Raw genomic sequence first — 25,478 nt, 5'->3', positions numbered from 1 at the left:
CCCTCATTTTCATTAAATTTAAAAAGTCTTTGATTTCATTCTTTATTTCTTCCTTGATCAAGCTATCATTGAGTAGAGCATGGTTTAGCTTCCATGTGTATTTCAGCTTTTTTGTTGTTATTGAATACCAGCCTTAGTCCATGGTGATATGATAGGATGCATTGGATTATTTCGATGTTCTTATATTTGATGAGGACTGTTTTGTGACCAACTATATGGTCATGTTTGGAGAAGGTACAGTGAGGTGCTGAAAAGAAGGTAAATTCTTTTGTTTTAGGATGAAATATTCTATAGATATCTGTTAAAACCATTTGGATCATAATTTCTGTTAGCTTTACTTTGTTTCTGTTCAGTTTGCTTCCATGATCTGTCCATTGTTGAGAGTTGGGTGTTGAAGTCTTTCACTATTATTCTGTACAGTGAAATGTGTGTTTTGAACTTTAGTAGATTTTTTTAATGTGGGTGCCCTTGTATTTGGAATATAGATGTTCAGGATGAAGAAATCATCTTGATAGATTTTTCCTTAGATGAATAAAAAGTGTCCTTTCTTATATTTTTGATGACTTTTGGTTGAAAATCTATTTATTCGATATTAGGATGTCTATTCCAGCTTGTTTCTTTGGACCATTTGTTTGGAAAGTTTTTTTCCAACCTTTTACCCTGAGATAGTGCCTGTCTTTGTTGCTGAGATGAGTTTCCTGTATGCAGCAAAATTCTGGATCCTCTTTATATATCCAGTTTCATAGTCTATGTCTTTTTATTGGGGAATTGAGTTCATTGATGTTAAGAGATATTAAGGAATAGTGATTGATGTTTCCTGATATTTTTGTTGTTAGAGGTAGAATTATGTTTGTTTGCTTTTCTTCTCTGGTGTTTTTTGAAAGAAGAATAATTTATTGCTTTACCTAGGGTGAAGTTTCCCTCTTTGTGCTGGAGATTTCCATCTATTATTCTTTGTAGGGCTAGATTTGTGGACAGATATTGTGTAAATTTCCTTTTTTGCTGGAATACCTTGGTTTTTCCATCTATGGAAATTGAGAGTTTTGCTGGATATAGCAACCTAGGCTGACATTTGTGTTCTCTTAGGGTCTGTATGATGTTGGTCCAGGATCTTCTAGCTTTCATAGTCTCTGTTGAAAAGTCTGGTATAATTCTGATCGGTCTGCCTGTATATGTTACCTGCCCCTTTCCCCTTACTGCTTTTAGTATGATTTCCTTGTTTTGAACATTTGTTGCTTTGACTATTATGTGTCAAAGAATTTCTTTTCTGGTCCAATCTATTTGGGGTTCTGTAGGCTTCTGGTATGTTCGTGGTCATCTCTTTCTTTAGGTTAGGGGAGTTTTCTTCAATAATTTTGTTGAAGATATTTATTGGGCCTTTTAGTTGGGAGTCTTCACTCTCTTCTACACCTATTATCCTTAAGTTTGGTCTTCTCAGTGTGTCATGGATTTCCTGGATGTTTTGAGTTAGAAGCTTTATGATTTTTGCATTTTCTCTGACATGTCAATGTTTTCTCTGGTATCTTCTGCCCCTGAGATTCTCTTACATCTCTTGTATTCTGTTTGTGATGGTTCCTTCACCGGTTTGATTATGCTTTCCTGTAGCTCTTCAAGTGATCTTTGTGTTTCCTCTTTATGGGCTTCAACTTGTTTGAGTGTGTTCTCCTGAATTTCCTGTACTTCTTTAAGTGTGTTATTTATGTGATTCTCAAGGGACCTCTATTATCATCATGTAGTATGATTTTAAGTCTAGATCTTGTTTTTCTGGTGAGTTGGGATAGCCACTATTTGCTATGGTGGGAGAACATGGTTCTGATGTTGTCAGGTTGTCTTAGTTTCTGTTTCTTAGATTCTTGTGCTTTCCTTTTGCCATCTTGTTATAGATGATGCCAGGTAATATTTTCTTGTCTGAGTGGATCTTTTCTCTCCTATGGGTCTGTGGGCCCATGGTCTCCAGAGGGAGAATGCTCCAGGGTGTTCGGCTCTCTGGGTCGGCTGTGAGTTCTGATGGCAGTGCCCAGTCCTGATGCAACTGAGACCGCTCTGGCTTTGGGCCAAAAGTGTCTGTTCCCAGGCAGTACCACTACCTGCACCTGGAGAGTTCCGATTGACCACTCCCAGGATAGTCATTGGAGAGGGAGTATGGGCTCATCATTGGGCTCAGGAGTGAGAACACTCCTTCGGCTCTTCCAGGTGCCCAACAATCTGCAGGTAGGCTGCCAGTCCTGATGCTGTAACTTTATTTTATTCAAATCCTACTTTTAATGATGGTTCTTAAATGTTTTAACCTCCCTTTAGCCCACCACTCACCAGAGAAAAGAAAGGATATAGGGGAAGTAGACCTGCTTAGAAAGGTTCTTTGGAGCAACTCCTGTCTGTGTTTCCAGCAACTCCTGGAAATGGGCAGTTCAGTTTAAAGGTTTGCAGAGGTATCTCAATCCACTTGCATACATTTCATGGATATATCAGCACTCTAGTTCAGTAGATTTGGGGCAGCAAACATAAATCAGCAGTGGTGGCACTACCTAGCAAAGACAGTCGGGTCTCAGCCTTGGCAGGAGTCAACAGGAGGTAGCCAGAAGAAAAAGTTCTATGGGACTCTATAGAGTCCGGACAAATGCATCTCAACTAAGCAAAGTAAGGTGAACCAATTCATGTGTGTCATTAGCAAAGAATCCCTCATCACGTGTCCTTTCATGTGCTTGCTCTAGCAGAACATCCTCTCTCCTGTGACTGCTTCAGTGAACCCTTCGTGAGTCTGCCTTAGCCCACCTGTGTCCACTTCAGGAAAACACTCCTTCACATATTTTCCCCAGCAGAACACCATCCAACACAACTGACTTTCCAAAGAATCCTTAAGTTTACACTTCAGTCTTATGAGAAGATATTTTGCTTAGGCAGACACTTGAGAGGACCCATGATGTTTGACAAGAGTATTAAGTAGAACCTGACAGACAGTGAGCAATGCTTTTGCATTAGTTCACCTTGCAACACTTTGCTGGTCTTCACTGATCTTTGTTTGTTGGGAATTCATAAAGAAAAAATGCACCAAAGAACTTCTCATGGTATTCTGGCTGTTTATTGCCCCTTCTACAGACTTGTGCCAATTCTTTGGAGCCTAGCAATTTCTTCTGGATGCAGCTGCTGCTACTGATTCATGTTTAGTGTTTGTTGACTAGATTGAACTGCTGCTCCTGAATCATGCTTTATATTTTGGATTAGAATACTGATATTCCAACAATAAAGATTGGAATAGCCCCAAAAAACTACTTCTAAACAGGTCCACATCTCCCTTGTCCTATTAACCATCTTTCTCTCCTACTTTTGGCCAGTGAACTAGAAGGGAAGTTGAACCACTTAAGAACTCTTATTAAAGTAGATTTTTAAAAAATCTAAGCCTACACAGGTGTGTTCTCCATTTTGGGTTTCTAGTCCCACATATAGTCAAGAATAACCATTGCAATATATGTCATAGCAAAACGTGCTTTCATTTATTTTTCTTGGTCTTAGACTTAAAGGGGTTTCTCAGTGCTCACTTCAGCAGCACATATACTAAAAGGGTTCCTTGTACTGAAAGGTAGATCCAAATCACCAAGGAACAGAAAGAAACTACAACATATAAAGAGCACTTAAAATAAACCCATGAAAACTAAAGCCTTAATATATTTCCAGTAGGTAGACTGCCCATAGATATTTGTCCCCTTTCAACCCTAAGATCCAATCCCCCAGCATCTTTCCTAGCACTACAAAAGAACATCAGATGCAGCCCAACCTTAACCCTGTCCATATCTCCAGGGGATCCTACAAACTATCCCTCTCTACTCTGCCTCCCTCAACTGGTTGCTACGTCCCAGACCTTCAGCAGGTACTTCCCAGCTAACCCAAGGGCAGGTCTTCACGGGGCAACAATTAGTATGAAGGAAGACCCACACCTCTCCTACTGTTCCTGAGATCCAGTTCCCCCAGTCCCACTTCCAGTTTTGTAGCTGGAAACTTGCAGCTGCTGATTGGTGTTGGGGATAGAGGACTGGACTGCTGACAGCAAAGATTAGAATTGCCCCAAAGAACTATTTCTAACAGCTCCACATCCCACTTTGTCCTATTAACCTTTTTTTTTTCCACTATCTCTGGTAGATGGCAGGCTAGAAGGAAGGTAAAGCATTTAAGAACCATTATTAAAGTACGTTTTGAAAAATCTAATTCTACTGGTGATGTCCAGTGTGGCTTGGGCATAATGGGTAACTGCCTCTAATGTGATAAAGGAAAAGGAAGATAATGAAAGGTTAGCAATGTTGTTTAAGGAAGTTGGGGGAATGGCAGCTCCTCTCTCCTAGCAACCATTAATTAAGAGTGGCTTAGTGGTAGTGGGCACAGTCTTCTGTAGGTCTCTCATTCAGGTAATGAAATTGTGTGAGATGTATTGCTACACCAATGTAAAACCATGCATCTTACTAATATTATCTCAATAATATTAAATTGTGAACAAAGAAATTGTGTCTATAGTTTTGAGTTCATGATAGTAGTAACTAGAGGAGGACATAAATAAATTTAAGTTTCTATTAGCATTCTATTTCCTGAGGATGCAAATGCATACACTCACTTGTCTTATGATGTATAGTGATAAAATGTGTGCTTTGCTTTAATAATATTGTGAAAAGTAATAAGTTGTAAGTATTTAAGAATGGTTCATAAAACCAGTTATAATTCAATATATGGCAAAATTAAAATCAAGAAAAGATTAAAACATAATAGCTCAAAATCAATGACATATAAGTTGTTATCTAAATATTTATTGAATGATCCACAAATCCTGAAAATTTAAATGAAATTTAAAATTCAACTAATTGATAGCAGTGGCATAAATTAAACTTTACTACTTATTTTAATATATTTAAAAGAATAATTAGAGTGAAAATAGTTTTAAAACATCTCATTGAAAGGACTAAGTTGAAAATTCCATAATGAAATCCATTGCTTTGTATGTTTGCTTTTAAGATGTAATGGAAAAAGAATGTTAAAAAAAATAAACTCTAAGATTATCCTGTAAAATAATCACACTCATCCAAGTTGTCAGCATGTAAGCATTTCATTGCCAGGTTCTAAACTTGGAAACTTTCCTTCTTACTGTCTTCATAAACTTTCCAAAAATCAGTATTAGAAACAGTTGATCAATATTGCAATAACATCTAGTAGATGTTACTATTGCTAACTGTAACCCGAAAATACCTGTCATGTTTTGTTGCTATATATTGTAATGCTAAATTCTGTATCCCGAGGTCTAGTTGCTTCTAACCCAGTGAATTCTCACATACACCAGCTTTTGTTGTGCAAACCTTACTCCTCAATTTAAAACTGTTGGTTGAATAAAGATGCCAGCAGCCTGTAGCTGGGCAGAAGAGAGGTAGGCAGGTAGGTTCCTGGGTTTGGGGTCTGAGACAGAAACTAAGAGGAGAAGGGAGAAAACGCCTCAGGGTAGGTGGATTGTAAGAGCATGGCCATAAGGGCCAGCCAATTGGAGTAGGAGCAGCCCAGATGGAACATGACAAGTTGTATCTCAGGGTCATTGACAGAGAAGTAGACAAAGTAGCATAGAGGGTTGTTATGTGCTCACTTCTAGTGCTTTTTAAGGCTTATTATAAATATAAAGGTTTTGTGTTTTTTATTTGGGAATTAAATGGTCAAAGGTAGGGTAGAAATCCCCAAATTAATATTTACTGCAATAATGTTTTAAAACTGCGACTATGTTTTATACATACCTGTTAGTTTTTTGGTTTTTTTTTTTTTTTTTTTTTTTTTGTCAGCTTGATACAAACTGGAGTAATATAAGAAGAGGATACTTCAGTTGAAGAATTGCTTCTATACAACTGGCTGGTATGTGTTAAGTCAGTTTCCCATTTTCTTGATTGATGCTTGGTGTAAGTGGTCCATTCCACCATGGAAGTGTCACTCTAGAAAGATGATCACAGGATGTATAAGGAAGAAAGTTGAGTAATCTGTGGAGAGCAAGCCAGCAAGCAGTGTTTCTTTCAAGATTCTGCTTGAGCTCCTCTAGGCTTCTCCTTTGAGTTCCTGCCCTGGTTTCCCTTCAAGATGGACTATAACCTGTAAGCCAAATAAACCCTTTTCTCTTACAATTTTGTTTTGGTAATAATGTTTATTGCAACAATTGAAGGAAAACTAGATCATGCTTTCACCCAAAGATACTTAGTTCTTATATAAAATCAAAATATTTGGCTCCACAACAAATTTAAATTTGTGTTTGTTCAGGTCAGGCCTGGTATAACCCATAAAGTCAGATCTGTAAAGTGACTAATACAAAGTCAGATTTGATAACAGCAACTAACTTTTTTATCAAATGACTTCTGACTTTTATTCTTTTCACAATCCTTTTCTGATATTTACAAAGTTGATATAAACTCGCTAGATATCTTTTATTCAATTGTCATGTATACACACAATAACTAAAGGAAAATAAGTGCTAGAATTTTTACTTATCCAAAAAATAGTATTTTGAAAAATGAGGCCTGTCTTAATTAGGGTTTTTATTGCTGTGAAAAGACACTATGACCATGGCAACTCTTACAAATGAAAACATTTAGTTGGGGCTGGCTTACAGTTTTAAAGGTTTAGTCCACTGTCATGGTGAGAAGCATGGCAGCACATGGTCAGACATGGTGCTGGAGAAGTTGCTGAGATTTCTACATCTGTAGGACTGTGAAAGGCACCCTGGTTCCTTGTTGAGATGAGGCTTGAGACCACAATGACCCAATGAAAGGGATGGTAGGAGTTTCGCTTTACTCCTGAAACCAGGCCCCATCACTAGCTAAGTCCTCCATTGATTTGTGGCCATCAGTCACATAGGACAACACCCTGAGCCCTTCCATAGGTAGAAGACAGATCTCCATTATAATGAGGTTCCTAAAAACCTAGAGGCTTAGCCAATTAGCTTTTCTTCCCAAGACACTCCTCCCTGCAAAAGGTATTTAATCTCAGGCCCACCTTGAAAAATGTGGCATGATTTTATCTACTTTCCTCCATGACAATAAATGCCTTAAAACCATGGACTATATCTTTTCATTGGGACCTGCCCTCAGAAGCTGAAGAGAAGCCCTTTGGCTACAGAGCCACCTTCTAATATCCTGTAGAAAGCCTCTCTGTACTTCCAGCCAGGGCCACCACCAAGCCTATAGCCCACTACCAGCAAACCAAAGACTATACCCCACAGGACCAGCGGGAATACCCCTTTGTCCCCCTTGGTCCTGGTCTAGATCAAGTCCATTCTCAGCTCTTTTTCAGCATCCAGCGGCACCTAGGTGTCCAAGATCCTGAGAACTACCAGATGGCTTCAGCCTCACTGCAGGCCTGGACACCCCCAAGCCAGCTCTGGCTGTACGTCCCTGCACCTCAGACTATGCTTCCCCACACCTAGAGTGGTACCCTGTGGCTTCCCTACAGCCTGACACTTGCCCTGTGATGGCATGGGGTAAGTGCTGTCAAACTTCCTACATCCTGCCTCACTGCGCAGCCTGAGCCCTGTGGCAAAGCAGACTTGGGAACCCCCACCCATTAGCCCTACATACATATTAATCTGAAGGCAGCAGAAAGAGACTATAGTATCCTCCATAGTGGGCATAGCTTGAACATATAGGAGACCTCAAAGCCCACTCTCAACAGTGACAAACTTCCTTCAACAAGGCCACAACTCCTAATAGTGCTACTCGTTATGGGCACTGAAACATATAAGTTTATAGAGGGCATTCCTATTTAAACCACTAAAAGGCTCAAATAAAAAATGTTAACTTGTTCCATGACACTTGATCTAATTCCTACTATTGGATATTATCAATAGTCAAATAATAGTTATATCCATTAAACATGAAAAGGTTTTAAGGGGAGAAACTGTTGCTTGGAAATATCAAGTGTTAAATTTGGAATTAATTAATGTAAACATCACTCCTCTATTTGACAGTATATATTCTAAAATTGGACCTAGCCTAGGAAAAATACAGTTATATTTACTGAGTCACTGTCTGTGTAATTTTCATTTCAGTTCTCTATCTGGGATGATTTTCCCCCATAGACATGTGAAAATATTCTTTTTCCACATAGAGCATATTAGATTTTTATAATGCAATCATATCTGTAAATTGTTCATGTAAACAGGAATGGAACACAAAGCCTGAAAGAAGATCCTGACAGTCTATTTCATGCCTAGATTCTAAGAATGGATTCTGAGTTTTTACTACTGTTTGTCTCTAATTGGTATATCAGGGATGGGTATAGCCAGTGACTAAACATAGTTTGTTGGGGCTATGAAAACTCAGTTTTCTATCCTAAGCATTCTATTAATCAACATCAAATAATATTTCTGTCTCTTCCTGCCACCATTCCATTCCAGTTTTTTACCCTGGAATTCATAGACTTCTAATTGATTTTCCTATCACTTCCCCTTCAAATATATATTGTTTATATGTACCTTATTAACTTTCTGATATATTCATATTTTGATTGTCCTTTTCAGGGTTATCTTCACTAGCCCTAATATCCAGCATTCACCAAGCAACAGCTTTACCAAATGTTGCACAGTCAATTCCAGTTTGCAATCTTTCCTTATGCTTTCATTCTTGGGAGGAACACACCAACGCTTTTCTCTATATAAATGAATCGCCTACTCCATCTTCTTCTAAAACATTAATATAATGCCTGAAAATATTTCCTGTGAAATGTTTAGTATATGGATGTCTATGGCCTCTCCAAAATTAAGATATAATTCCCATCACTCATTTCCTATATTCTTAGTATTCTACTTTTCACTCCACATAAACTGTATAAATTACTTGCGATGTAGACATTGTTTTTCTAAGAAATGCTGTTTGAAGGCTGCCTTTGCAAATCAAACTTTCATGTAACCTGTAATCACCTTAATAATGTGATGTGTGATCATTTACAACTATATACTCACTCTGTTTACATACTATATACTCAACCTGTTCAGAAGTAACAGACCTTTAAGCCAAACATTAGAACCAATCTTATTATACTTTGGAGTCTGCAATGATATAAACCCCTACAAACTCAACTGAATATACAGCTCTACTGTTCCATATTCTCTAGTTTTCTTTTGTGACTCATGCATGTCCTTGTCTCAGGCCAAGGTGTGGTATGGTAGTTATATCTAAGAACATTTCTAAAACCAGCAACATGTTGAAAACAATGTACCATCTCAAAGGAAAATATTGAAGGAACATGTAGGTGTGGATTGATAATGTTTGATTATTGCTTTGTGTAGTGTGTGGAATAAACAGGGCCTCAAATGAATTTCTCTCCCATGAGATCTAAGAGCCTGATTTGGACGAAATTTTTTTTTAGTCCTTTTCAATACCACATTTGCTGTGCTGTTCAGAAATAGAAAAGATGATCTTTGTTTGAGAGATAAGAAGAGATCAGAATTCTTCTGATCAAAGGAGACTCGTTCTTGAGTAAATGACACCAAGAGTCAGCACCTTTTCTTTTCCATTGTGCTGCTATAATGTAAGGTAGAATCCTAAGTGTAAAATCTGTGATTAAAGTTGATATGAAGTAAAAAATGAAAAAATAGAAAGAAGGCTCTAGATGGAAGAGAGGGAAGTCAATACAGCAGATAGTAGTAGGTCAAGGGGCAAATAACACCAAGTTTGTTTGACAAAGTCTCAAGGAACCGTTTTATATTTAATTAAAATGATACATAATACATATATATGTATATACATATACACATACATATACATACATATATTTGTGTGTATGTATGTGTTGAGTGTAGTTTTATGTGCTACATATCTTTAGCTCCAGGAAGTGACCACACTACCAGCCCTCACCTGTCTTCCCTTGAATCATCAGACCACACAACACACACACACACACACACACACAGTTTGTTCCTTTTCAACTTGCCTTAAAACAGAATTGCTTGGCACTACTATCTTCCCACCTGGAGAAGCATACTCTTAATAATACTTTATCTCTGCTCCTTACACCTGCCCCAAACGTCAGTGGCTAGTCCCACCTAGCCCCTGCCAAACATCCTTGACCACCTGCCTGTAGTAGTGGACACAGGCCACAGCTCCTCCAGGGACCTAACATGGCTTCTGGCTCCTTCTCCCTCCAAAGCATGGCAAAACTCCATTCTCTTCCCTTGCATCTCTCTGACTTCAGGGACCCAGAAGTCCCACCTGTCCTTTCCACCAATTGTCCCATGGCTTGCTTTCTTTATTGACATACCAATTGGGAACAGGACCTTAGCTTCTCTCATTCCTTCCCTCCCCCTCCCTCCCTCCTTCCCTCCCTCCCTCCCTCTCTCCCTCCCTCCCTTTGTGTGTGTGTGTGTGTGTGTGTGTGTGTGTGTGTGTGTTTAAAAGAACATACACAATTTGGGCTAACAATGCTCCCCACAAGAACCATAGACTAAGATAATCCCCCCCCCCCAATCAAGTATGGAAACTTCCTTTCACACAAGTTGTCAGGGTAGTCTAAGTGACTCCTAAAACAATATAAAATATTGATGTAATCCTTAGTTACCACTGAGTTTGAAGGTAAGTCCCTGTTGCTGAAGATACCACACACTTGGAACACAGCACTCAGTGATTAGAGCTGGATCTAAGCAGAAAGCCTTCTCAGTTTTCATGGTACCAGAAAATATTATGTAATCTGTCAAGGGAGAGTAGTAAATAGTCCACCAGGTTACAATACCTATGAACCTCAATAATGACCAACATCTGTAAAGCTACAATAAGTGGCACTCATATTTTGGATGTAACCTACAACTGTCTAGTTAGACTTAAGGCCTACTTGATAGGTTAAATGATGCCTGGTACTGGAAAGCTAGCCAAGTTTCTGGGGCTGGTATTTCTTGGATCATAGAAAGGGATCTTCTACTACCACTTTGCTAAGCAAGGATAATTCCTTATACTCACTGATAAGTATAGTTACCACCCTTCAGCAAAGAAGTGTCTTTACAGTAGATGGAGGTTATCAGAGGAAACTACAACTAGACTAAATGCAGGTATCAATGGATCATGGGGCACCCAGCCTAAGTTATCTACATCTACATTATAGCTTCTGTGTCTACAGCGCAGGAACATCACAGAAGAGGGGGCAGAAGACTGTAAGAGCCAGAAACCCAGGAAATCGTCTGTGAAAGTCTCTCCTAGAAATGTGTGTGTGTACCTGTGTGCAGGTGTGTGCAGGTGTGTGTGTGTGTGTGTGTGTGTGTGTGTGTGTGTGAATAATAAAGAAAAGGATGCTGTTAGCTTGAGAGTGGAAGGGGAGACTATGGGAAGGGTGGAGGAAGGGTACCTGAGAGGAGCTGGAAAGTCAGAATGGGAAGGGAGAAATTGATGCAATTCTATTTTAACAAACTTATAAAAAACATTAAATATGTTTATATGAGCCCATCATTTTATATTAAACAAATATTCAAAATCTTATGAGTGTTTGAATGCATGATACACACACACACACACACACACACACACACACACACAGACAGAGCATATGTGTGCCTGCTGCCAATGGAGTTCAGAAGAAGAGACCAGATTGCTTAGAACTGGAAATACCAGAAGTTGTAAGCCAGCATGTGAGTGCTGGGAATTGAACTTAGATACACTGAAAGAGCAACAAGTGTTCTTTAACAGCTGAGCAGTATCTCCAGGTCCATAAAATCTATTTTTAAGAGCAAGTCAGAAAGTGTGGAGGATCTGAGAGAACTTGAGAGTGGGTGAAAGTATGTTCAGAAGACATTGTATGAATTCTTTTCTATAAAAAGTGTGCATTATAGATGTCTTCTTTGGAGGCTGGCCTTGAAAAGAAGACATTGTATGAATTCTTTTCTGTAAAAAGTGTGCATTATAGATGTCTTCTTTGGAGGCTGGCCTTGAAATGCTCGTTGGAAATACTAGAATTGAAAGGATATATCACACAGTCTGTAATAAAAAGGGGGACACTGGACACTTCATTCTAATCAAGGGAACAGTTAATTAAGAAGACATTCCATCTAAAAACCATTCTGCTCAGTAGCACACACAAACTTCTGTAAAATAGATCACATCCTAGGACACAAAACAAATCTTTCTTTGAAAATTTAAAAAGACTAAAATAACTTTATGTATCCTATATGACTACAATGCAATAAAATTTAAAACTGACAGTAAGAAAACAAAACGGCAGCCAGCAGATTGGGAAAAGATCTTTACCAACCCCATATCAGATAGGGGCCTAATATCCAAGGTATACAAAGAACCCAAGAAGCTAGACACCAGAGAATCAAACAACCCTATTTAAAATGGGGTACCGAGCTAAACAAAAAGTTCTCAATTGAGGAATATCAAATGGCTGAGAAGCATCTAAGGAAGTGCTCTACATCATTAGCCATCAGGGAAATGCAAATCAAAACAACCCTGAGATTCTACCTCACACCAGTCAGATTGGCTAAGATCCAAAACTCAGATGACAGCAGATGCTGGTGAGGATGTCTAGAAAGAGGAACACTCCTCCACTGTTGGTGGGGTTGTAAACTGATACAACCACTCTGGAAATCAGTCTAGTGGTTCCTCAGAAAATTGGACATAGTACTACCTGAAGACCCAGCTATTCCATTTCTGGGCATTTACCCCAGAGACGCTCCAACATACAACAAAGACACATGCACTACAATGTTCATAGCAGCCTTACTTATAATAGCCAGAAGCTGGAAAGAACCCAGATGTCCTTCAACAGAGGAATACATACAGAAATTGTGGTACATTTACACAATGGAGTACTACTCAGCTATCAGAAACAATGACTTTATGAAATTCTTAAAAAATGGATGCATCTAGAAAATATCATCCTGAGTGAGATAACCCAGTTACAAAAGAACAAACATAATATGCAGTCACTGATAGTGGGATACTAACCCCAGAAAGCTCTGAACACTCCAGAAACAACTCACAGACTGTGAAGTTCAAGAAAAAAAAGAAAGAAAAGAAAAAACCATTATGCTTAATCCTTACACACCAAGAAAACTTTGACTAATTCCAGGTTACATCCTGTTTTACATGTACTTTATGCTCATTGTAACTAGTAAGATTTTAATGCATACTATCAAACCTTAAAAAAAAAGCCAAGCACTGACAAAAATGTATTCGTATGCTTTTATGCAAAAATGCTTAAAATTTGTACATTTATCTCTGTTTTTTAAAATAAAGTTGTTCAATTAAAAAAATAAAAATAAATAAAATTGACAGTCAATAAATCCCTTATGAAGATCAAACTTATGAAGATAAAACACCTCCTCATGGAATGATTGTAACTCAAAGAAGAAAGCAAGAGAGAAAAAAATTTCTGGGAACTAAATGAAAATGAAAACACAACAAAACCTTTGCAACATACTGAAAGTAGTCCTCTAGGGAAGTTTATAGTGCTATGTACCCACATTATACAATGGAAAGAAATCAAAGACCTAAACATAATGGTACATAAAACTTCAGCCACCTAATATTTAACGACTATTCCAAACACATAAGCTGGAGAATATAAAGCATCTTCAACAAATGTTGCTGGAAAACTGGATATATATATATATATATATATATATATATATATATATATATATATATATATATATATATATATCACTTTCAATTAAAACTAACTACAAATAAATCAAAGACCTAAACTTTAAATCTGAAGCACAGAAGTTGCTAGAAGAAAACATGGACAGTATCCTACATGTCATAGTGTAGGAAAGGACTTTCTGAATAGGGATCTGTGTATCCAAGAATTATGAACAAGAGTTAATAAACAGGACTTCATGAAACTAATAAGCTTCTGAACAGTTAAAGACACAGTCAACTGGGTGAAGAAGAAGCTCATTGAACAGAAGAGAATCTTTGCCAGCTATATATTAACAATAGGATTAATATCCTACAAATACACAGAGGGAGAGAGAGGGAGGGAGAGACAGCGAAACAAATTTTTAAAATGGGGCTGTGTACCTGAACAGGTTGTCAAAAACAAGGAAAATGCTAGGAACTATCTTTAAAATGTTTATAGTCTCTAGCAATTAGGGAAATGGATATCAACTATGAAGTTTCATATTATCACAATCAAAATGGCAGAAGTTAGCAAAACAACCAACAAGCAATCCTAGAGGGGATGTACGGTAAATGGGAAACACCTCTGTTTCCTGTTGGTAGAATGGCAAACTGGTGCAGCCATTCTGGAAATCAGTGTAGAAAAGTTTCATAGAGCTAAAAATAAACCTAGCATGTGGCTCAGTTATACCACATCTTAGCATATGCCAGTGAACTTGCTATGCTACTCTAAAGACACCTCATCATCTATAGGCATAGTTGCTGTACTCACAGTAACTAAATGCCCTTCAACTGATACTTGGATAATGGAAATGTTGTACACATATACTATGAAATGTTACTCAGTTGTTAAAAAAAGAACTGGTGTCTCAAAATTGGGAACTAGCAGGGTACAAGTGATGTGAAGGGGAACTATGAAAAATGAGGTCTTTAAATATGGTGGGATTACAAACAGGTACAACCACTCTGGAAATCAATGTGGTAGTTCCTCAGAAAACTGGAAACAGACCTACCTCAAGACCCAGTTATACCACTCTTGGGCATATGTCCAATTGATGCTCCACCATACCAGAGGGACATGTGCTCCACGATGTTCATAGCAGCCTTATTTATAATAGCCAGAAGCTAGAAAGAACCCAGATGTCCTTCAGAAGAAGAATGGATACAAATATTGTGGTACATTTACACAATGGAGTACTACTCAGCTATTAAAAATGAGGGCATCATGAATTCTGCAGGCAAATGGATGGAACTAGAAAATATCATCCTGAGTGAGGTATCTTAGACCCAAAAACCCAAGCATGGTATGTGTTCACTAATAAGTGGATATTAGCTAAAAAGTACACAATACCTAGGATATAGCCCACAGAATTTAAGAAGTTTAACAAGTGGGGATGTTCCAATCCCACTTACTAGGAGTAAGAAAATAATCAAGGGAGGCAGAGGAAGGGAGGGATTTGGACACAAGAGGGAACAGGGAGGGGAAAGGAGGAACAGGGTCAGGTATGGGAAGTAGGGAGAGAATCCTAGAGGGCCAGCAGAATAAATGGAAATATGCAACCGCAGAAGATGGTAAGTAGGGAAACCCTCTAGAATGGAAGTAGACCAGAGACCTGAAAGGTGAGAGACTCTCAGGACTCAATGAGAGTGACCTTTGATGAAATGCTCAACACTTTGGAGAAGGAACTCAAAGAGTCCACCTCCAGTAGAAACACAGGGATGGTATTACCAACCCAGAGTAAAAAATTCTGACCCAGAATTGCTCCTGTCTAAAAGAACTGCAGGGATAAAATAGAGAAGAGCCTGAGGGAAAGGAAGTCCAATGACAGGCCCAACTTGGGATCCATCTCAAGGGGAGACCCCAAGGCCTGACACTATTACTGATGCTATGGCGTGGTTACAGACAGGAGCCTAGCATGGCTGTCCTCTGAGAGACCCAACAAGCAGCTGAAAGAGTCAGATGCAGATACTTACACCCAACCAATGGACAGAAGTTGGGGACCCCTGTGGTTGAGTTAGGGGAAAGATGGAAGAAGCAAAAGAGGAGGATGACCCTATATGAAGACCTGCAATCTCAACTAACCTAGACCCCTGAGCTCTCTCAGACACCAAGCCAACCAGGCAACATGCAAGAGCTGGTCCAAGGCCCCTGGCACAAATACCATAGAGGAATGCCTGGTTTGGCTTCATTTGGAGAAGCTGCACCTAATCCTGGAGAGACTTGAGGCCCCGGGGAGTGGAGAGGCCTGTCAGGGTGGGTTGGGGACTGCCAGGGCTAGGGAGAGAAGAGGAATGGGATGAGGAACTACATTGGGGGACTTGGAGGGAGGGAACAACTGGATTGTAAATTAAAAAAAACTCCTTAGTGGAGTTATCAGGTTAAAAAAAAAACCTAAAAAACCAATAGCATGTGATCAATAATTCTGAGAAGGTATAAAAACTAAGAATAACAATAAAGTGGCAGTGTAACCCTTTTCTGTTTAAAAAAAAATGCAGAGTTGTGGAAACCTGTCCCATATCTACAACACAACTCCTCTACCTAATGCACAGGGATCATTGTGGAAAAGGGGCCAGAAAAAAAAATTAAAAGTCAGAATAGGGAGTTCACTGTGGGATTATGTTTTCTAGTCTCACCAACATGTCTACCTAAATATGAGCCAAACAAGTATGAAGAATAAACATACTAACATGAAAGGTGGGGGAGCTTAGGAGAACTTAACCCTAAACAAAAAATGACAGGTAACTAAGAAATTGGGAAAACAGAAGAAAGAAAACACCAACTGTTTGTCCATTACCAAATACTCAGTTTTGAAAACATATATACAAGCAACATTGAATAGACTGAGAAGATTGAATTTAAGTATTTAGTAATACATATATGTATGTAACAATTAAAGAAAAGGGAAGCCATGGTTTTAAAAGCAAGAAGGATTAAATGGGAGGGTCTGAAGAAACAAAAGGGAAGGGGAAATGATATACTTATAATCTCAAAAAAAAGAGCATCATTGGCCTTTTCTCCCACCCCATCACTCGAGGCTACAGCACACCATTAAATAATGTCACAGGTTCCATTGGGGGAAAGTCCTCCTGAGGAATGTCATCTGGCATACAGATGCTCACAATAAGATTCAGGAGGAGTCTGGCATGTGGAAAATCAGAGAACTAGAGAAGCAGATAGAGGATGCTTACCAGGGGACCAGAAGGAACACAGTACCCAGCAGCTCAAGCCGGATGAGAAGTGATGGTTTTGATGAAGAAAGTCAGAGAGACTACTGGAGGTCAAAGAATGAAATTTCTGGGGCCCTGGAAGATGATTTTCTTAAGGCTAAATTCTGGAGCAAGAAGTTATATGATATGAATCCAATATGCCAGACAGATGGGGTCACAGTGGTTATAAAATGTTGTATCCTAAAGAGTTTGAAACAGACAGTAGTGATCAGCAAGACATTACCAATGGGGAAAAAAATGTCTCCCCAGGTAAAATCATCTGCTCATGAATCCCGAAAACATAACAAATCAAAGAAATCCCATAAAAAGAAGCAAAAAAAAAAAAAAACAAACGGACATAGCAGATTCCTCAAGTGAGTTCTCAGAAGAGACTCAGGCTTCTCATACCAGGAAAAGGAAGCAACACAAGAGCAAGAAAAAATCCAGGAAAAAGTTTCCTAAAAAATCTTTACCCTTAGGGGAAGAAAGTGATACTTCTCAGACAGATGATTCTGCATCTAGCAGTTCTGAAGAAGTCGGGGAAAGAGACACTAAGAAAACCAAAAGGAAAAAGAGAAGAGCATCCATGTTCCTGTGCCTGACCCTGAGGTCCAGGAGAGGACGAGCAAGCGCAGGAACTGGAAGATGGCTACCGATGCAAGGTCTGCTGAGAGCTCAGAGGATGACTAGGTGGGAAAGCCGCAGTCCTGCTTGCCACGGACTTAAAAGGGGGGGAGGGGTTGCCGGTGACTCCTTCAAGAGTCTGAGGTCAAAGGTCAGAGTTATTCTGCCACAGATAACTTTTTTCCTATTTTGGCTTGTTAATCTCCACCCCCCTTTGTTAATAGGAATCTGGTATTTTGTTAAGGTTTCTTGAAGAGATTATTTTTTTCAATTAATCACTAGGGTAGAATACCTATACAGCAAATTAAAGAACCCAGAAAGCTGAAAAAAAAAAACATCATTTAAAAATTATATATATATATATATATATATATACATACATACATACAAAATTTAAATTGAAAAATGACGGTGACTTGAGGAAAACAATTACCATTTTGTTTACTCTAGAAGATATTTCTAGTGGATAATTCCAGCTACCTCATGAGCAATTGAAAGTATGAATATATCAGACTTAGTCTTAGTTTTCAATATAAATAAGAATATCGCATGCTCATTGAGGCTGCAATATATATTCTTAAAATATCTTTCTGGATCATTGGACAGATCTGGAAGGTTTTAAATATTCTTATAGACAATCTATATCCACTATTGCAAGTACTTCTATACCAATTTCAGGGGTAATTTGGAATCAAAGAAACACTCTCTTCAAAATCAGATTTGGTGAGACTGACATCTCTAGGTTTCTGCCTCTTATAACATTATAATAGTATATTATGCTTAAAGTATCATCAGGATTCTGGAAGCATTTTTCAACTACACAAACCTAACCACTAGTAAAATTCTATCTTTGTATATCATAAAGCAGTACAGTTATATCTTTCACCCCTGAACTTTGTGGAATGAATATTAGCATTCACTCTCAAATTGACAAGGTGTAGGATCACCAGAAAGATGCCCTCAGGATTATTTTGATGCAGTTAATTGTTGAAGTTGTCCATCTTAGTTGTGGCTGGAGTTGCCACTTCCTGAGGAGAACCCGGACTGTGGAAAGTGAAAGCACGCACTCATTTGTTGTTCTTTCTGTTCCTGATTATATATCTACTGTGACCACATCCCTCAAGTTCCTGCTGCTGTAACTTCTCCAGTATGATAGACAATGATACAGAACTATGAGAATAAATAAATCCTGTCTTCCTTAAAGAAAGTAAAAGAACCTGTATTTTTCAAAAACAATATACACATACAATTTAGTCCAGTTTTACATTTCAATTATGACATATTTTAAGTGATGTCTACAAGTTATATTTTACATTATTAAATATGTTTAACACTAGTGTATTATGAAGAGCTCCAAACAGAGAACTATTAATATTCTAAGTATCTTGTGATACTAAATCCTTTTCTTTTCCAGGATGGAAAATTTCCTGACAGATAATCTGGGAATCCATCAAGTTTTATTTATACTACTCAAGGCTTTCAGTTATTTAACATTATAATATTAAATAACTGAAATATCAAGTTATATCAAGATTAATATATTTTTACACAATCAATAGGCTAAACAAGGCCCTTTGAAAACAACCTTCCTATAAAGTATTTTGTTATCAACACAATTAAATTAGAAAATCTTAATAAATGAAGAAAGACTATAGAAATATAAAAGGCAAAGGAGATAAATGAAATCATGACTCATCATTTTTAAAATGTCAAATTTATATCAACAGAAGTATGGCTGTTATGTGTGTAGTCCCTGTAATTACAGTCATTCCTCCATCATGCTAGGGCAATGGTATGGAGAGAAATCAAAAAGACAACAACAAGATTTTTTTATCATCAAGAAATTAAAATGTATCCTTTGGAAATTCTACAGACTATAGATAAGAATATTTTAGCATAGTTTCTAGTTGAAAGAAATTTAAAAGAAACAAAGTAGCAGTTTAAAATACCTTTATGGTTATATATCTTAATAAATGCTTATAAAGTCGGTGTTTACCTCAGATCTTTGCATTCACTCCTTGTAAAATAAAATGAGAAAAATGCATTTCAAACATAGTCTTTAAAATCCTTCCAAAGTGCTTAGTCAATAATATTCTTGATGCTTGGAAATAGTAAACTTCGGAATACTTTAAATTAAAAGTTAATGTGTACTTTTTGCCTTTTCATTGAATAGGTTCAACCAATTCAAAAATTATAAAAGTAGTACACAATGTATTTCAAAGTGGCAAATTATATAATGCCAAGGTACTATAAAAAAGAGTTGTCTTCAAGTGTCCTCACAAAAACAGTATTGAATTTGAGTATTTCAAAATAACAATATTCTGGTAGAAAACATGGTAAACAAATTTAAAGAGGTACTTTTCATCAGATCATATAGGAATAGATGTCCCCATTAACATCTGTCTCCTGTAAACACACTTGTAATCTGAATATAGAAAATACCATCTTGGTGCATACAGACTGTAGTAATTATTGTGACTAAAAATAGATCATGTGAGAAAAGGGTGAACAAAAAGAAGTAAAAAAATAGAGAAAAAAGTAGAGGCATAGGACAGACTAGTGCATATATCAAGGATGACAGTAAAGTGGGAGCAGGAAAGGCAGAAGGGAACAAGAATATCCTTAGGCAGAACAAAAGGATTGCTCATAAACAAAATGATTATGGAATTGAGAACAGCAGAATAGAAGAGGTAGAAATATTACCTCTTTGATTTGAACTACATATATAGAAATAATTAATATTTGCCAAATGAAATCAATTTACATCAGGAAAGTTTTAATATCAGATGATGTTTACCCTTTCTCATCAAGATTATGATGATCAAATATATTAGATATGAAATCTCTATATAAATCATAAAATGCTACACTCATGCTAAGATTGACAGTATTTCTATTTCAAAGTACATAGCAAACCTCTCATTCCAGAGAGGGTTATGAATGAGGTCACCAGGAATAGAAATGAATTTTACCTTCTGGTTCATTTTCAAATCCGACTGGAATAGTAGAGTCAGGCCAAGAGCTGGCTTTGATCCAGAGCAGACATTGGAGGAATGGAACTGTGAATAATGTTAAATGAGTAGTCTGTAGAGAAAAATTCCTGAAGAAATTGTAGAAGGAATAAATTCCCATGTATCCTTAATACTTATAAACTTTTATTGGCTGAAAACTATTGTATATGTGTTTGCTACTTTCTGTACTCTACAACATTAGGAGGGGAGACAAGGAGGCAAAAAACCTAAAGAGGATTCAGAAAAGCCAAAACATATAATATTTTCCCTTCAGTAACAATCCCAAGCATAAAAAGATCTAATATGCATGAGAATAATGTGCATTTCTCTCACCATTGTAAAGCTAGCAAAGTAAGGCTTGGCAAGACTAAATGACTAAGATAAGGCCACTTGCTCAATGTTAACGAGGCAATATTTTAGAATATCTTGTAATATATCAAATCCCTGATATTTTTCAAAACAAAAACAAAACCTATAGAAAGACAACATAAAAACACTGAAGAAAGATCAACAACCACATATTATTCAACATTTTTACACTCTTCTGATACAATGGTTACTGGAAAACTGAGGTAAGACTAATGTTAAAAGTTAAAACAGGAGTTCTTCTCTGATCATTTAATGTTCAAAGGGATAAAAGTCCTTTCCATTACATTAGAATCATATATAACCACTATGAAATACTCAAAAAAATTACACAAAAGGAGTAAAACCAACTGCAAATGCAGTTGAAAAGGAAAGAGAAACAAGCTAGACAAAAGACTTCTTTTATAAATAATGGATTAAGGCTCAGCTAGGTTAAGAAACTTGCTCACAGTCAGAGAACTCATCAGTTCCAGACTCCAGATGAGAATTGAAATCCCTAAATTGGTAGTCCACAGACGTGTTCCTGTGCAAGGCAGCAAGAAACAACCGCAGGCAGGCAACACAAGCACTCCTACCAGGACATTCTCACATTTGGGTGTGATAAAAAAAAGTGAACCATAGGGTGGCAGGGACCGGGCAGAGTCAGAGTCGGTTCATACCAAAAACGGGGTGCCAGTCACCGTGATAAGATCTGTCTCTTTCTGAGAACCATGGCTTCCTGTCGTATGGGAGAATCCGAACTGGGTTTCTTCCTCGTGCCCAAAGAAGTCAGACTCGGGGTGCACGTTCCAATCGGCTTTGGCTGGGGTCAGTAGCTCAGAGACACTGTTTTCACAAAGGGTGCTGGAGGGAGTCAGAGCTTCCGTGTCCACAGTTAACTTACTGCTGGGTGTCAAAGCCTGGGGCTCCAGGGTTGAGTTTTTCAGAGCCAAGGAGCCAAAGAGCCCCATGTTCCCAGCGGAGGCATCGTCCATGTCCAAGGGGCTGTGCTGATAACCAGCCACGGAGGTTCCGAAGAAGAGAGAGGTATCCAGACTCTGGGGAAGGTCACTGGGGGCCCCCCTCAAGGCCCGAGGGTCCACCGCTTGCCCCAAGGAATGGTTGCTGTTGCTGTTATCCGCAGGAAGACTTCCCGCGAGGGTCGAGTTCACAGAGGCCACGTCGATAGTCAAGATGCCAGAGTTGACCAAGGCAGTGTCCAGCACCGCAGCAGAACCGTGGCCAGGCACATCCGAGAACAGAGACACTAGCTCGGCACCACTGAGATCGTTCTGGCCCTGGCTGGTGAGTTCACTGCTGGGTGTGAGAGAGTTGGCAGCTTCCAGCTGGGCCAGGAGGTCCTGGCTGAGGTTGTGCCTTTTGGCCATGTGGGTCTTCATGCTGTGCTTGGACGTGAAGAGTTTGTTACAGGTGGGCACCGGGCAACGGCTTTTCCAAGCACCCACGTCCTGCAAGTGCTTCTTAGAGTGGATGTAGAGGCTGCTGCGAGCAGAGAACCTGGCACAGCAGCCTTCCACGGGGCACACGAAAGGCTTCGTGCCCAGGTGGGTGATGCTGTGGCCTTTCAGGTGCTCGGCCCTGGTGAAGGACTTCCCACAGCCCTCTACTGGACAGGTGAACCTGCGGTCGTCCTCGTGCTTCCTCTTGTGTCTTAAGAGTTTGGACATGCTGGTGAAGTTCCAGCCACAGCCATCAAAGTCACAGAGGAAAGGTCTCTCTCCGGTGTGGCTCCGCAGGTGGATCTTGAGCCTGCAAGCCTTGTCATACTGCTTGCTGCAGCCAGGGAAAGAGCAGGCAAAGAGTTCCTGTTCCCTGAAATGGGCGCGGTTATGAGAGAACAGGGCACTCACGGTAATGAACGTCTTCTTGCAGCCAGAAAACGCACACTGGTAAGGCCTCTCGGGCTCGAAGTGGCTGCGCTGGTGGGTGCTGAGCTTGGCCTGGGTGGGGAAACTCTCCTCACACACCTCGCATTTGAAGGAGTTCTCCTGCTCGTGCCCCTTCATGTGCGCCTTGAGGTTGTACACGGTGGTGAAGCTCTTGCCACAGCCCTCCACCGGGCAGCCAAATGGCCGCAGTTTGTCGTGCGACTGCAGGTGTCTCTTGAGCTTGTAGGACGTGGTGAAGGTCCAGCCGCAGCCGCTCAGGGGGCACTTGAAGGGCCGCTGGCCCTGGCTGCTGCTGTGCGTCAGCAGGTGCACCTTCAGCTGGTGCTTCTTGGCGAAGGTCTGTCCGCACTGCGCCTCCGGGCACAGGTACAGCACCACGCCCGGGCCCGGGACCAGAGGCCCGCGGGGGCTCTGGGCGGCGGCCGGGGCCTCGGCCTCCTCCTCCGGAGGCGCCGGGCCGGCCGCGGGTTCCGCCGGCTCCGCCAGCAGGAGGTCCGGTGGCAGCTCGGGGCAGTCGCCCAGCTGCGCCGCGGCGGCGGCGGCGGCGGGCGGAAACCCGGCGGCCTGCGGGGCGATCAGTGCCCCCGGCTGCGGCTGCGGCTGCGGCTGCGGGAACGGCGCGACCCCCGGCTCCCAGGCGGGCAGCGGGGGCGTGGTCAGGGTGAGGACGCCGTTCTCAAAGCGCAGCAGCAAGTCCTGGTTGTGGATAGTGATGGTGCCCGCGAAGGCCGCCGCCGGGCCCGGGCCGGGGCCGGCCGCGGGAAGGGGGGACGCAGCGGGGACCGCCGTCAGGCAGCGGGGGCCCGGCTCGGGCCGGCCCGCTGGGTTTACGCCGCTCTGGCGCCGCTCGGGCCCCGGGCCTGCCTCGGCCTCCTCCCTCCACACGGGCCCTCCGGCCTGCTCCGTGCCCACTGCTTCTACATCGCCACCCACCGGGTCAAGCAGCAACAGGAAGAAGTCGTCGCCACCGCCGCCGCCGCCGCCGCCGCCGCCTCCTCCTCCTCCTCCTCCGCCTCCTCCTCCTCCGCCACCACCTCCTCCTCCTCCGCCACCGCCTCTGCCGCCGCCGCCGCCTCCGCCGCCGCTCCGGTGATCCGGCCTCGGCGCCAACCGGTTCGGGCTCGGGCCCAGGCCCCGTGAGGCCCTCTGGGCCTCTGTGCTCCGCGGCCCCGGCCCGCCATCTTGGGCCCCCCGGAGCAGTAGGAGGCGGCGCGTGGGGGCCTGACAAGCCAGAGAGTCCGGGGCTCGGTGGACCCCGCCGCCACCGGCGGGGCAGCAGCCGCCGGCGCCGCCGCCGCCGCCCTGTGGTGTCCCGCGGGCCGGGAGCAGCCTTGGGATTTCCATCTCGGCGTCGGTGAGGCTCGGCTGGAACCAGAGCCGAGGCGGAGGCGCGACCCCGCCCCCTGCCGCGGGCCCGAACACGTTCCTGAAAGGAAAAAAAAGTGCAATGCGCAGAAACTGGCCCTATCAGATATTAAAACGTATTTAACGCCACAGTGATTTAAATATTCTGGTACCGTGACTCTGGAACACCAGAGACAGCCCAGAGGCAGAGTCTGAGGCGAGTAAATAACTTGCACAGAGTGTGTTACAAAGTAATCAAGGTCTTCCCAAGTAAAGGGAGAATGACAGTTCATCCAGAACGCTGCTGAGGCACCTAGCCACCTAGCCAATTGAAAACAACTCCAATCCCTACCTCACCCTGTGTATCAAATAAACCTACCGCGACCTCTCCCTGACATGAGCTTGTTCCCTGGCACTTTGCAGTGTGTTGGGAACTGTTTACTGCTGGCTGCAGAAGAAAACTTCGGACAGGATGAACTTACGTTGCCCGCATTTAATAATCTACCTTGGTGTTACCATGTCTGCTGGAGACACCCGAGGCACGCGCGCACACACACACACACACACACACACACACACACACACACACACAGCACGCACACACAAGCCTGCGAATTCCAAGTAAATTCTACAATTTTAAAATTTTTATTGCATATATTTCATTTATATTTCAGATGTTATCCCCTTTCCTGGTTTCCCTGCCATAAAACCCCTGTCCTATCACCCTCCCCTGCTTCTTATTTCTGGGGTGGATGGTCTCTCTCTCTCTCTCTCTCTCTCTCTCTGTGTGTGTGTGTGTGTGTGTGTGTGTGTGTGTCCACTTCTTTCTTTTCGACTGGATATATTTATTTACATTTCAAATGTTATCCCCTTTCCATGTGTCCCCTTGCGAAAGCCCCTATCCCATCCCATCCCCGTTTCTAGGGGGATGGGTGACCCACCCCCTCCTGCCTTGCTGTCCTGGCATTCCCCTGCACCTGGGCATCAAGCCTAGGCAGGATCAAGAGCTTCTCTTCCATCGATGCCCAACAAGGCCATCCTCTGCTATATGTGCAGCTGGAACCATGGGTCCCTCCATGTGTGCTCTTTGGACAGTAGTTTAGTCCCTGGGAGCTCTGGTTGGTTGGTACTGGTGTTCTTATGGGGTGGCAAACTCCTTCAGCTCCTTCAGTTCTTTCTCTAACTCCTCCTTTGGAGACCCTGTGCTCAGTTCAATGGTTGGCTGTTAGCATCCAGCTCTGCATTTGTCATGATCTGGCAGAGCCAATCAGGGGACAGCTATATCAGGCTCCTGCATATCAGGATAGGCTTCTTGGCATCAGCAATACTTTCTGCATTTGGTGGCTGCATGTGGTCTGGATCTCCAGGTGAGGCTGTCTCTAGATTGCCTTTCCTTCAGTCTCTGCTTCAAAGTTTCTCTTTGTAAT

The 25,478-nt window shown here is 41.2% G+C and overlaps 1 protein-coding gene and 1 pseudogene across 2 annotated transcripts; one reads left to right on the top strand and one right to left on the bottom strand.

The window, feature by feature from the left end:
* The first annotated feature begins 16,666 nt into the window (after window positions 1-16,666).
* LOC308415619 (uncharacterized protein NKAPD1-like) lies at window positions 16,667-17,507 on the top strand (annotated as a pseudogene). Its single transcript has one exon. The product of its transcript is annotated as an uncharacterized protein NKAPD1-like (transcript).
* A 3,104-nt stretch (window positions 17,508-20,611) lies between these two features.
* LOC308414686 (zinc finger X-linked protein ZXDB-like) lies at window positions 20,612-24,344 on the bottom strand (the record flags this gene model as incomplete). Its single annotated transcript, XM_080909925.1, is given in 2 exon segments — window positions 20,612-24,149; window positions 24,152-24,344. Coding segments are annotated over 2 exon segments (2,871 nt in total). The 3' UTR covers window positions 20,612-21,471.
* Window positions 24,345-25,478: the final 1,134 nt, after the last annotated feature.

This window comes from Micromys minutus (assembly GCF_963924665.1).
Source record: "Micromys minutus genome assembly, chromosome: X".
In the NCBI taxonomy this organism is placed as follows: Eukaryota; Metazoa; Chordata; class Mammalia; order Rodentia; family Muridae; genus Micromys; species Micromys minutus.
This window is presented reverse-complemented; position numbering and strand designations above follow the sequence as displayed.